The sequence below is a fragment of the Ranitomeya variabilis genome, chromosome 5, assembly GCF_051348905.1.
Source record: "Ranitomeya variabilis isolate aRanVar5 chromosome 5, aRanVar5.hap1, whole genome shotgun sequence".
NCBI lineage: Eukaryota > Metazoa > Chordata > Amphibia > Anura > Dendrobatidae > Ranitomeya > Ranitomeya variabilis.
Genome location: NC_135236.1, coordinates 680,276,734 through 680,290,860, shown reverse-complemented (window position 1 = coordinate 680,290,860; position 14,127 = coordinate 680,276,734). Strand labels below are relative to the sequence as shown.

At 52.5% G+C, this 14,127-nt stretch overlaps 1 protein-coding gene across 1 annotated transcript in view; it reads left to right on the top strand.

Annotated features, from left to right (window-relative positions):
- The window catches only part of CACNA2D4 (calcium voltage-gated channel auxiliary subunit alpha2delta 4), a 134,178-nt gene extending 122,169 nt beyond the window's left edge, over positions 1–12,009 (top strand). The window contains exons 27-39 of the mRNA XM_077267058.1: positions 778–839; positions 957–971; positions 1,084–1,128; positions 1,269–1,331; positions 6,591–6,661; positions 6,747–6,822; positions 6,905–6,957; positions 8,778–8,833; positions 9,102–9,122; positions 9,441–9,558; positions 9,901–10,013; positions 10,191–10,273; positions 11,583–12,009. Coding sequence (XP_077123173.1) covers positions 778–839; positions 957–971; positions 1,084–1,128; positions 1,269–1,331; positions 6,591–6,661; positions 6,747–6,822; positions 6,905–6,957; positions 8,778–8,833; positions 9,102–9,122; positions 9,441–9,558; positions 9,901–10,013; positions 10,191–10,273; positions 11,583–11,669 — 863 coding nt within the window. The 3' untranslated portion in view covers positions 11,670–12,009. The remainder of the gene's footprint in view (positions 1–777; positions 840–956; positions 972–1,083; positions 1,129–1,268; positions 1,332–6,590; positions 6,662–6,746; positions 6,823–6,904; positions 6,958–8,777; positions 8,834–9,101; positions 9,123–9,440; positions 9,559–9,900; positions 10,014–10,190; positions 10,274–11,582) is intronic.
- The last annotated feature ends 2,118 nt before the right edge of the window (positions 12,010–14,127 follow it).

Genomic DNA, 14,127 nt, shown 5'->3' with positions numbered 1-14,127 from the left:
TGGGGCGGCTGCTGGTGCTCATGTGTGTAGCGAGCAGGTAATGGGGCGACTGCTGGTGCTCATGTGTGGCGCGAGCAGGTAATGGGGCGGCTGCTGGTGCTCATGTGTGGAGCGAGCAGGTAATGGGGCGACTGCTGGTGCTCATGTGTGTAGCGAGCAGGTAATGGGGTGGCTGCTGGTGCTCATGTCCGGAGCGTGCAGGTAATGGGGTGGCTGCTCGCGCTCATGTCCGGAGCGTGCAGGTAATGGGGCGGCTGCTGGTGCTCATGTGTGTAGCGAGCAGGTAATGGGGCGGCTGCTGGTGCTCATGTGTGGAGCGAGCAGGTAATGGGGCGACTGCTGGTGCTCATGTGTGTAGCGAGCAGGTAATGGGGTGGCTGCTGGTGCTCATGTCCGGAGCGTGCAGGTAATGGGGTGGCTGCTCGCGCTCATGTCCGGAGCGTGCAGGTAATGGGGCGGCTGCTGGTGCTCATGTGTGTAGCGAGCAGGTAATGGGGCGGCTGCTGGTGCTCATGTGTGGCGCGAGCAGGTAATGGGGCGGCTGCTGGTGCTCATGTGTGTAGCGAGCAGGTAATGGGGCGGCTGCTGGTGCTCATGTGCGGAGCAAGCAGGTAATGGGGCGGCTGCTCGTTCTCTCGCTTGTGTGCGGCGGACCCTCATTATTTACGTATAATTGATGCTCTGTCTCCAGATGACGAGGCTGCGGGGTCGGACAGGCGCAGCGCCCCCCGGTGGTTGTTGTTCTGGTGTTCTCATCATCCTCTCTTGTCTCTACAGCTGTCGGGGTCCAGATGAAACTTTCTTTGTTGCGAGAAGTGTTCTGGATGGCGGCTCAGCAGGTAAGTGGCCACCCCGGGTGGTGTGGAACTACAACTCTCAGCATGCACTGACTGACGTGTGTCTCGTTTCCTTTCGATCTTTGTTTTTTCTTTTCCTGGTGCTCTCATCTGCCGCAGCCCAACGACACAGATGTAAGTGAGTTACTGGTTGTTGGGGGTCAGGGGGCCGCACATGGAGCAGGACGCTGCGTTTTGGGGTCCTCTCTGCTGTATACACCTGTAATGCCATCCGTATCTCCTGCAGTGCCGCGAGGTGGAAGGGATGTGCCCATTGAGCTGCGAGGACGAGGTACGTACGCGCCAGGTGGGAAGAAGGACTGCACTGATTACCCCGTATCCTGCACTCCAGTCACATCCAAAGCTGCATTCACGATCCTCCCACCCTCAGCATCGCAACCGTCTAAGGAGATTCGGCTTTTTGTCTTGCAGAGACTGAGCTGCTACCTGATAGACAACAACGGCTTCATCGTAGTGTCCAGGGAGCCGGAGCAGGTGAGAGGATGATGGGGGCAGTAGTCGCAAGGGGGTTTACCTGGTGAGTGATGGGATGAGCATGTGACACAACAGGAGGCGATTATAGCGCTATTACATACGAAGCAACCGCGGCCCGCAATGTCCGGCTGATGGGGGCAGACGAGCCGACCTCCCCAATTACTGGCCACTATGTCGCTCACCCTGTATCTCCCCATTACTGGCCACTATGCCGCTCACCCTGTATATCCCCCATTACTGGGCACTATGTCGCTCACCCTGTATATACCCCCATTACTGGCCACGATGCTGCTCACCCTGTATCTCCCCATTACTGGCCACTATGTCGCTCACCCTGTATATACCCCCATTACTGGCCATGATGCCGCCACTCCCCCTGTATCTCCCCTTTACTGGCCACTATGCTGCTCACCCTGTATCCCCCCATTACTGGCCACTATGCCGCTCACCCTGTATATACCCCCATTACTGGCCACTGTGCCGCTCACCCTGTATCTCCCCCCATTACTGGCCACTATGCCGCTCACCCTGTATATCCCCCATTACTGGCCACGATGCTGCTCACCCTGTATCCCCCCATTACTGGCCACTATGTCGCTCACCCTGTATATCCCCCCATTACTGGCCATGATGCCGCCACTCCCCCTGTATCTCCCCTTTACTGGCCACTATGCTGCTCACTCTGTATCTCCCCATTACTGGCCACTATGTCGCTCACCCTGTATCTCCCCATTACTGGCCACAATGCTGCTCACCCTGTATCTCCCCATTACTGGCCACAATGCCGCCGCTCACCCTGTATCTCCCCCCATTGCTGGCCACAATGCTGCTCACCCTGTATCTCCCCATTACTGGCCACGATGCCGCTCACCCTGTATCTCCCCATTACTAGCCACTATGTCGCTCACCCTGTATATCCCCCCATTACTGGCCACGATGCCGCTCACTCTGTATCTCCCCATTACTGGGCACAATGCGGCCGCTCACCCTGTATATCCCCCCATTACTGGCCACTATGCTGCTCACCCTGTATATCCCCCCATTACTGGCCACTATGCTGCTCACCCTGTATATCCCCCCATTACTGGCCACTATGTCGCTCACCCTGTATCTCCCCATTACTGGCCACGATGCCGCTCACCCTGTATCTCCCCATTACTGGCCACTATGTCGCTCACCCTGTATATCCCCCCATTACTGGCCACTATGTCGCTCACCCTGTATCTCCCCCCATTACTGGCCACTATGTCGCTCACCGTGTATCTCCCCATTACTGGCCACTATGTCGCTCACCCTGTATATCCCCCCATTACTGGCCACTATGTCGCTCACCGTGTATCTCCCCATTACTGGCCACTATGTCGCTCACCCTGTATATCTCCCCATTACTGGCCACTATGTCGCTCACCCTGTATATCCCCCCATTACTGGCCACTATGTCGCTCACCCTGTATATCTCCCCATTACTGGCCACTATGCTGCTCACCCTGTTTCTCCCCATTACTGGGCACAATGCGGCCGCTCACCCTGTATCTCCCCATTACTGGCCACTATGCTGCTCACCCTGTATCTCCCCATTACTGGGCACAATGCTGCTCACCCTGTATCTCCCCATTACTGGCCACAATGCCGCCGCTCACCCTGTATCTCCCCCCATTGCTGGCCACGATGATGCTCACTCTGTAACTCCCCATTACTGGGCACAATGCTGCCGCTCACCCTGTATCCCCCCATTACTGGCCACGATGCTGCCGCTCACCCTTTATGTCCCCCCATTGCTGGCCACTATGCCGCTCACCCTGTTTCTCCCCATTACTGGGCACAATGCAGCCGCTCACCCTGTATCTCCCCATTACTGGGCACAATGCAGCCACTCACCCTGTATCTCCCCATTACTGGCCACGATGCTGCTCACCCTGTATCCCCCCATTACTGGCCACAATGCTGCCGCTCACCCTGTATGTCCCCCCATTGCTGGCCACTATGCTGCTCACCCTGTTTCTCCCCATTACTGGGCACAATGCAGCCTCTCACCCTGTATCTCCCCATTACTGGCCACAATGCTGCCGCTCACCCTGTATGTCCCCCCATTGCTGGCCACTATGATGCTCACTCTGTATCTCCCCATTACTGGCCACTATGCCGCTCACCCTGTATCTCCCCATTACTGGCCACTATGCTACTAACCCTATATCTCCCCCCATTACTGGCCACTATGCTGCTAACCCTATATCTCCCCCCATTACTGGCCACTATGCTGCTCACCCTGTTTCTCCCCATTACTGGGCACAATGCTGCCGCTCACCCTGTATCTCCCCCCATTACTGGCCACTATGCCGCTCACCCTGTATCTCCCCATTACTGGGCACAATGCCGCCACTCACCCTGTATCTCCCCATTACTGGCCACAATGCTGCTCACCCTGTATCTCCCCATTACTGGCCACAATGCCGCCGCTCACCCTGTATCTCCCCCCATTGCTGGCCACTATAATGCTCACTCTGTATCTCCCCATTACTTGGGCACGATGCTGCTCACCCTGTATCCCCCCATTACTGGCCACGATGCTGCCGCTCACCCTGTATGTCCCCCCATTGCTGGCCACTATGCCGCTCACCCTGTTTCTCCCCATTACTGGGCACAATGCAGCCGCTCACCCTGTATCTCCCCATTACTGGCCACGATGCTGCCGCTCACCCTGTATCCCCCCATTACTGGCCACAATGCTGCTCTCCCTTTATCTCCCCTTTACTGGCCACGATGACACTCACCCAGTATCTCCCCATTACTGGCCACGATGCCGCTCACCCTGTATATCCCCCCATTACTGGCCACTATGTCGCTCACCGTGTATCTCCCCATTACTGGCCACTATGTCGCTCACCCTGTATATCCCCCCATTACTGGCCACTATGTCGCTCACCGTGTATCTCCCCATTACTGGCCACGATGCCGCTCACCCTGTATCTCCCCATTACTGGCCACTATGCCGCTCACCCTGTTTCTCCCCATTACTGGGCACAATGCGGCCGCTCACCCTGTATCTCCCCATTACTGGCCACTATGCTGCTCACCCTGTATCTCCCCATTACTGGGCACAATGCTGCTCACCCTGTATCTCCCCATTACTGGCCACAATGCCGCCGCTCACCCTGTATCTCCCCCCATTGCTGGCCACGATGCTGCCGCTCACCCTGTATCTCCCCCCATTGCTGGCCACTATGATGCTCACTCTGTAACTCCCCATTACTGGGCACAATGCTGCCGCTCACCCTGTATCCCCCCATTACTGGCCACGATGCTGCCGCTCACCCTTTATGTCCCCCCATTGCTGGCCACTATGCCGCTCACCCTGTTTCTCCCCATTACTGGGCACAATGCAGCCGCTCACCCTGTATCTCCCCATTACTGGGCACAATGCAGCCACTCACCCTGTATCTCCCCATTACTGGCCACGATGCTGCTCACCCTGTATCCCCCCATTACTGGCCACGATGCTGCCGCTCACCCTGTATGTCCCCCCATTGCTGGCCACTATGCTGCTCACCCTGTTTCTCCCCATTACTGGGCACAATGCAGCCTCTCACCCTGTATCTCCCCATTACTGGCCACAATGCAGCCACTCACCCTGTATCTCCCCATTACTGGCCACGATGCTGCTCACCCTGTATCCCCCCATTACTGGCCACGATGCTGCCGCTCACCCTGTATGTCCCCCCATTGCTGGCCACTATGCTGCTCACCCTGTTTCTCCCCATTACTGGGCACAATGCAGCCTCTCACCCTGTATCTCCCCATTACTGGCCACAATGCTGCCGCTCACCCTGTATCTCCCCCCATTGCTGGCCACTATGATGCTCACTCTGTATCTCCCCATTACTGGCCACTATGCCGCTCACCCTGTATCTCCCCATTACTGGCCACTATGCTACTAACCCTATATCTCCCCCCATTACTGGCCACTATGCTGCTAACCCTATATCTCCCCCCATTACTGGCCACTATGCCGCTCACCCTATATCTCCCCCCATTACTGGCCACTATGCTACTCACCCTATATCTCCCCCCATTACTGGCCACAATGCTGCTCACCCTGTATCTCCCCATTACTGGCCACGATGCTGCCACTCACCCTGTATCTCCCCATTACTGGCCACGATGCTGCTCACCCTGTATCCCCCCATTACTGGCCACGATGCTGCCGCTCACCCTGTATGTCCCCCCATTGCTGGCCACTATGCCGCTCACCCTGTTTCTCCCCATTACTGGGCACAATGCAGCCGCTCACCCTGGATCTCCCCATTACTGGCCACAATGCCACTCACCCTGTATCTCCCCATTACTGGCCACAATGCTGCTCTCCCTTTATCTCCCCTTTACTGGCCACGATGACACTCACCCAGTATCTCCCCATTACTGGCCATAATGCTGCTCACCCTGTATCTCGTCCATTACTTGCCACAATGCCGCCGCTCACCCTGTATGTCCTCCCTATTACTGGCCACAATACCGCCACTCCCCCTGTATCTCCCCATTACTGGCCACTATGCTGCTCACTCTGTATCTCCCCATTACTGGCCATGATGCTGCTTTCCTTGTATCTCCCCATTACTGGCCATGATGCTGCCGCTCACCCTGTATCTCCCCATTACTGGCCACTATGCTACTAACCCTATATCTCCCCCCATTACTGGCCACTATGCCGCTCACTCTGTATCTCCCCATTACTGGCCACTATGCTGCTCGCTCTGTATCTCCCCATTACTGGCCACTATGCTACTAACCCTATATCTCCCCCCATTACTAGCCACTATGCTGCTCACTCTGTATCTCCCCATTACTGGCCATGATGCTGCTTTCCTTGTATCTCCCCATTACTAGCCATGATGCCGCCGCTCACCCTGTATCTCCCCATTACTGGCCACTATGCTACTAACCCTATATCTCCCCCTATTACTGGCCACTATGCTGCTAACCCTATATCTCCCCCCATTACTGGCCACTATGCCGCTCACTCTGTATCTCCCCATTACTGGCCACTATGCTGCTCGCTCTGTATCTCCCCATTACTGGCCACTATGCTGCTCACCCTGTATCACCCCATTACTGGCCACTATGCCGCTCACCCTGTATCTCCCCATTACTGGCCATGATGCTGCTTTCCTTGTATCTCCCCATTACTGGCCACTATGTCGCTCACCCTGTATCTCCCCATTACTGGCCACGATGCCGCCGCTCACCCTGTATCTCCCCTCACAGACAGGCGAGTTCCTCGGTGAGATCGATGGTTCGTTGATGATGCAGCTCCTGCAAATGAGCATCTTCAGAGAGTAAGCGCCACTACTACTCCCAGCATCTCCCTGTTGTCCTGAGTCCGCATGTCTCCTCTGACCCCGCGTTCCTCCTCTGTTTCAGGGTGAGGCTGTACGACTACCAGGCCATGTGCAAAATGCCGTATCATCACCACAGCGGGGGCCGCAGCCTGCTCAATGTAAGAAGCCGACTCCGCGGAGGGGCGGTCACACGTCAAGTGTAACAATAGCGCCAATTGTCTGTATTTTCATCTCTTTCAGCCGCTGTTTGCTCTGATCTCAGCTGCCCAGTGGCTGCTCAGTAATCTGGTCCTGTAAGTATCCGTCCTCCATATCGAACTATCTATCTATCTATCTATCTATCTATCTATCTATCTATCTATCTATCTATCTATCTATCTATCTATCTATCCTGTGTGTGTCATGAAACTGTTGGCACCCTTGATATTGTTCCAGAACAGGAAGTATTTCCTAGAACACTATTACAATTTCATCTTTTGTTATACACATGTTTATTTCCTTTGTGTGCATTGGAACAATAAAAAAAAAATGCAAAATGAACATAATTTCACACAAAACCTCCATAACAAGACACAATTGTTTGCACCTTTCCAAAATTGTGGGTAAACAAGTTTGTTTCCAGCATGTGATGCTCGTTCAGACTCACCTATGGCAAGTAACAGGTGTGGGCAATATGAAAATCACACCTGAAACCAGATAAAAAGGGGAGAAATTGACCCATTCTTTACATTGTGTGCCACACTAAGCATGGAGAACAGAAAGAGGAGAAGAGAACTGTCTGAGCAATTTCACCAATCTCAAGGTTACAAGTCCATCTCCAGAGATCTGGATGGTCCTTTGTCCACGGTGTACAATGCAATCCAGAAGTTTACAACCCATGGCACTGCAGCTAATCTCCCTGGACGTGAATGTCGGAGAAAAATTGATGAAAGGTTGTAACGCAGGAAAGTCCGGATGATGGATAAGCCCCAATCAAGGTCCAAAGAAATTCAAGCTGTCCTGCAGGCTCAGGGTGCATCAGTGTCAGCGCGACCTATGCGTCCACTTGTGAATGAAATGAAACACTATGGTAGGAGACCCCGGAGGCTGGAGGACCCCACTGTTGACACAGAGGCAGAAAAAACCTAGACTGCAGTTTGCCGAAATGTATGTAAGCCAAAGTCCTTTATGGAAAGCGTCTTGTCGACAGATGAGATCAAGATAGAGCTTTTTGGTAAAGCACATCATTCTACTGTTTACTGAAAATGGAATGAGGCCTACAGAGAAAATAACATAATACCTACAGTCAGACATGGTGGAAGTTCATAGATGTTTTGGGATAGTTTTGCTGCCTCTGGCACTGGCTGCCTTCACTGTGTGCAAAGAATCATGAAATCTGAAGATTACCACAGGATTTTGGGTGGCAATGTAGTGGCCAGTTTCAGAAAGCTGGGTTTGTGTCGTAGGTCATGGGTCTTCGGGCCGGACAGTGACCCCAAACATCCTTCAAGAAGCCCCCAGAAATGGATGGAAAAAAAAGTGCTGGAGAGTCTGAAGTGGCAGCAATGAGTCCGGTCATAAATCCCATTGATCCCCTGAGGTGAGATCTTACAATTACCGTGGGGAGAAGGTGAAATGTGAGACCGGGAGCAGATTGTGAGAAGAGTCCAAGATCCCGGCTGAGAGGAGGAAGAAGCTGGTGGATGGTTATAGGGAGCGACTGATCGCAGGGATTTATTCCAAAGGGGGCAAACAAATATTAAGGAGGCGCCAACAATTGTGTCCGGACCATTTCTGGGGTTTTGTGTGAAATTTTGTCCAATTTGCCTTTTTTTCTCTGTTTTTTTGTGTTGTTCCAATAAACACAAAGGAAATAAACATCAAGTGTGTAATATAAAACACGGGAAGGTAATAATGTTGTGGGAGAAATACGTCCTTTTCTGGCAGTTATCAGGGTGCCAATACTTTCGGCCATGACTGTATATACTGTGTGCTCGGCCCGTCCTCCGTGTGTATGTATATATATATATAGTGGCAGTGCGTGTGATATAGCGCAGTGATCAGTCAGCCGCTGGCTGATACCAGGGAGTAGTAGCTTGCTCGCCCTGATCCCGGGCCTCGTCTCTTCCTCCAGGTTCGTCCTGGAGTTCAGCCTGTGTCCTCTCTGGTCGTCTGATCCCACAGCAGAAGGTAGGTGGCCATGGAGCTCAGCAGGTGCAGTACCACTGTCGGCCACCTGGCGGGCAGCTGTCTTTTTCCATAAGCTTTAATGCAATAGCGCCACCATAGTGTTGTAATATTAGGTACAGTTATGTATCTATAGGAGTTTTATACCTTTCTGTGTTACTGTGGGGGTCCACCTGTACCATGTGACATATCATGTGACTCACTCATTGTCTTTCATCTCTTTCATTCATTGGTGTCTCATCCATCATGTGACCTGTCATGTGACTTCCAGCAAAGTCCTTTTTCCACTCCTGTAAGTAAGAGAAGACGGGACCACCATCCTCCTCTTGGCTGTCAATCACAACCTGTCCACCAATCACTTGCTAAATGGAGATCACAGCCTGTTAAGAGCCGCCCATGCTTAAGCTTATCGTAGCCACACCCTTTCTTCTAAAGCCACTCCCCTGCAGTGCAGGAACATGCTCCGCCCCCGCGGATCAGACTGTCTGCTCCTGTCCCTTTATATCCTTACAGTTACAGACACCCTCCTCACCCCCATCCTCCAGCCTCAATTATGGGAGTTACACACGCTCGCAGGTCTATTTACATCCATTTTTCTTTCTGTCTCCAGCTCACAAGCACAAGAAGCAGGACATGCTCCAGCCGTGCGACACCGAGTACCCGGCCTTCATACACGACACCTCCATCCGCGAGGCCAACGGGCTCATAGACTGCGGCCATTGCCAAAGGTGAGAAACCCCCCAAATTGGAGAACCTGGTTGATGATATGAAGTCTTGGGAAGGGTTTGTGCCTGATACATTGTAACAAACTCTCAGCTCTCAAAAAAAAAAAGATTTGTAGCTTTTCTTTGTAAAGAAGAATGTTCCTGTTCACTGACAGCAAGCAGAGATCTTGGGAATGATTGTAGATCTGTAGAAACATCCATGGAGCTGATCCGCTCAGCCAGAGGGAGCACGAAACGCTGATCCGCGGCCGCTTTTCGCTGGCTTGCACCCCCATCTGGTGGTGGTTTGTGGTACTGCAGGTGGATTTCACACTAGTCTCCCCCTTCTGTGTTTTCTCCCCCCAGGATGTTCGTCATGCAGCACGTGGCGCAGAGCAACCTCGTCCTCCTGGTCAGCGACTCGCTCTGCGACTGCAGCATCTTCCCCCCAGTCTCCCTACAAGCCAAAGAAGTCAAATATATCCTGACAGTATTGGAAATAGAAGTATCCTTATAGCCACAGCTAGCTGGGACTTGTAGTGCCACAGGTTATCTAGTGCTGCGTTCATTCTGCATTAGTCTTTAACCAGATGTGGAACTACAACTCCCAGCAGGTGACGTATAAATCCGAGTCACTGACCTTAACTGCAGCGCACATAACGCTTCTGTGAAGTGTGAACGCATGAGATCCCAGAAACTGCGCCGGCGGCCACACTCCTGCCACGCCTTCCACCCCGAGGTAAGCACTCCGTGGCCACAATCCTCCCTAGTGACGCCTTCCACCCCTAGGGTAAGCGCACCGTGGCCACAATCCTCCCTAGTGATGCCTTCCACCCCGAGGTAAGCACTCCGTGGCCACAATCCTCCCTAGTGACGCCTTCCACCCCTAGGGTAAGCGCACCGTGGCCACAATCCTCCCTAGTGATGCCTTCCACCCCGAGGTAAGCGCACCGTGGCCACAATCCTCCCTAGTGACGCCTTCCACCCCGAAGTAAGCGGGCCGTGGCCACAGTCCTCCCTAGTGACGCCTTCCACCCAAGGTTAGCACGCCGTGGCCACAGTCCTTCCTAGTGACGCCTTCCATCCCAAGGTAAGCGCGCCATGGCCACAATTCTCCCTAGTGACGCCTTCCACCGTGAGGTAGCGCACCATGGCCACACTTCTGCCACATCTTCCACCCTGAGGTAAGCACACCGTGGCCCCAGTCCTCCCTAATGACGCCTTCAACCTTGATGTAAGCGTGCCGTGGCCACGGTCTTCCCTAGTGACACCTTCCATCCCGAGGTTAGCGCGCCGTGGCCCCAGTCCTCCCTAGTGATGCCTTCCACCCTGAGGTAAGCGCGCTGTGGCCACACTCCTGCCACCCCGAGATAAGCACGCCATGGCCACAGTCCTCCCTAGTAACTCCTTCCACCCAGAGGTAAGCGTGCCGTGTCCACAAACCTCCCTAGTGACGCCTTCCACCCCCAGGTAAGCGCACCGTGGTCACACTGCTGCTACGCCTTCCACCACTAGGTAAGCGCGCCATGGCCACAGTCTTCCCTTGTGACGCCTTCCACCCCGAGGTAAGCGCGCCATGGCCACACTCCTGCAGTGCCTTCCACCCCGAGGTAAGCGCGCCATGGCCACACTCCTGCAGTGCCTTCCACCCCAAGGTAAGCGTGCCTTGGCCACAATTTTCCCTAGTGACACCTTGCACCCGAGGTAATCGTGCCGTGGCCGCACTCCTGCAACGCCTTCCACCCCGAGGTAAGCGCGCCATGGCCACACGCCTTCCACCCTGAGGTAAGAGCGCCAAAGCCACAGTGCTCCCTAATGATTGGGTAGAGCACTTTGGAATCGCTCTGCCTGATCCTGGAGAGAACTGTGCATCCTACAGTTACAGCTGCGCAGTCGTCTCTGCGCCCTGCCCTCTAGGATCAGTGCAGCGTCCTGGACCACGGTATAGCTTGGAGGGGCGAGTAGTCCTCTGGACCCCAGGAATATGCAGCATTAACCCTTTCAGGCATGCACACAGAGGCCGTCACGCTTGTGTTCCTGTGTCGCAGGAGAACGCGCAGGACTGCGGCCGGGGGACGGGACTGTCGCTGTCCATCTCCGTATTCATCGCATCTCTGGCGGTTTCCCTGTGGTGACCGAATCCATCAGCAGCGGAAAACGTGGGAGACACTAGGATCCGGTCACAGACTCGCGGACACGGGAAAGAACGATTATCTATGCAAGATCCATCGGAACCCCGGGGGCTCCACAGTGACACCATAGAAGCGTCTGTCACTCACGGGACGATCCTGGATCCACAGAAGACCCTCATTAGATGGCAGCCTGTCTCCTGCAGGGGGCGCTCCAGGCTGGAGGGGGCAGCCTTCTAGTGATCAGCGGCGCCCGCCTCTCACGATCAGCGACGCCTATCTGCAGCAGATTCTGATTTCTATATTCTCTGATATTTCCAACAAATAAAAGTTGTTGTTTTTTTCGGCTTCTGTAAGTTTTCTGATAATTATCGATTATTGCTATTATTGTATGGCACACGATGTGTACACAGGCTGCGCGACAAGCTATGCTGCAGAAATATACTGACCATGTAGTGACAGGTTGTCTCCAGTAGGTGGCAGCACAACACTGGCATAATACAGAGATTCACCTGCAGAATCGACTAATGGGAAGACCCCGTCATGTCCCCAGGCAACATCCTATAAGGGGGTCCTCACAGGGGTCCAGGGTGAGACTGGGAAATGACACCGCATAAAGGGGAGCAATAATAAGGAAATGTCTGCAGCTTAGAAATATCCATCTACTAAAACCAGCCTGGTACTATCCAAACGTACAGAATCAATCCTGCTCGTTGTTGTTGGAAACAGTCAGCAGCCCGACTGACAGGAGCGCTCGTAAGGGGTAAACACTGCTAAAGTCAGGAGCATGCATGTGAACATAATAGAACCGCTATCAAGCCTTATACAGGTCCTTCTCAAAAAATTAGCATATAGTGTTAAATGTCATTATTTACCATAATGTAATGATTACAATTAAACTTTCATATATTATAGATTCATTATCCACCAACTGAAATTTGTCAGGTCTTTTATTGCTTAAATACTGATGATTTGGGCCTACAACTCCTGATAACCCAAAAAACCTGTCTCAATAAATTAGCATATCAAGAAAAGGTTCTCTAAACGACCTATTACCCTAATCTTCTGAATCAACTAATTAACTCTAAACACATGCAAAAGATACCTGAGGCTTTTAAAAACTCCCTGCCTGGTTCATTACTCAAAACCCCCATCATGGGTAAGACTAGCGACCTGACAGATGTCAAGAAGGCCATCATTGACACCCTCAAGCAAGAGGGTAAGACCCAGAAAGAAATTTCTCAACAAATAGGCTGTTCCCAGAGTGCTGTATCAAGGCACCTCAATGGTAAGTCTGTTGGAAGGAAACAATGTGGCAGAAAACGCTGTACAACGAGAAGAGGTGACCGGACCCTGAGGAAGATTGTGGAGAAGGACCGATTCCAGACCTTGGGGAACCTGAGGAAGCAGTGGACTGAGTCTGGTGTGGAAACATCCAGAGCCACCGTGCACAGGCGTGTGCAGGAAATGGGCTACAGGTGCCGCATTCCCCAGGTAAACAGCGGCAGAAGCGCCTGACCTGGGCTACAGAGAAGCAGCACTGGACTGTTGCTAAGTGGTCCCAAGGACTTTGTTCTGATGAAAGCAAATTTTGCATGTCATTCGGAAATCAAGGTGCCAGAGTCTGGAGGAAGACTGGGGAGAAGGAAATGCCAAAATGCCTGAAGTCCAGTGTCAAGTACCCACAGTCAGTGATGGTGTGGGGTGCCATGTCAGCTGCTGGTGTTGGTCCACTGTGTTTCATCAAGGGCAGGGTCAATGCAGCTAGCTATCAGGAGATTTTGGAGCACTTCATGCTTCCATCGGCTGAAATGCTTTATGGAGATGAAGATTTCATTTTCCAGCACGACCTGGCACCTGCTCACAGTGCCAAAACCACTGGTAAATGGTTTACTGACCATGGTATTACTGTGCTCAATTGGCCTGCCAACTCTCCTGACCTGAACCCCATAGAGAATCTGTGGGATATTGTGAAGAGAAAGTTGAGAGACGCAAGACCCAACACTCTGGATGAGCTTAAGGCCGCTATTGAAGCATCCTGGGCCTCCATAACATCTCAGCAGTGTCACAGGCTGATTGCCTCCATGCCACGCCGCATTGAAGCAGTCATTTCTGCCAAAGGATTCCCGACCAAGTATTGAGTGCAGAACTGAACATTATTATTTGATGGTTTTTTTGTTTGTTATTAAACACTTTTATTTGATTGGACGGTTGAAATATGCTAATTTATTGAGACAGGTTTTTTGGGTTATCAGGAGTTGTAGGCCAAAATCATCAGTATTAAAACAATAAAAGACCTGACAAATTTCAGTTGGTGGATAATGAATCTATAATATATGAAAGTTTAATTGTAATCATTACATTATGGTAAATAATGAAATTTAACACTATATGCTAATTTTTTGAGAAGGACCTGTACATAGGAAAGAGATAGGAAAAGGAGATTTCAGCACTGAAACTGCAG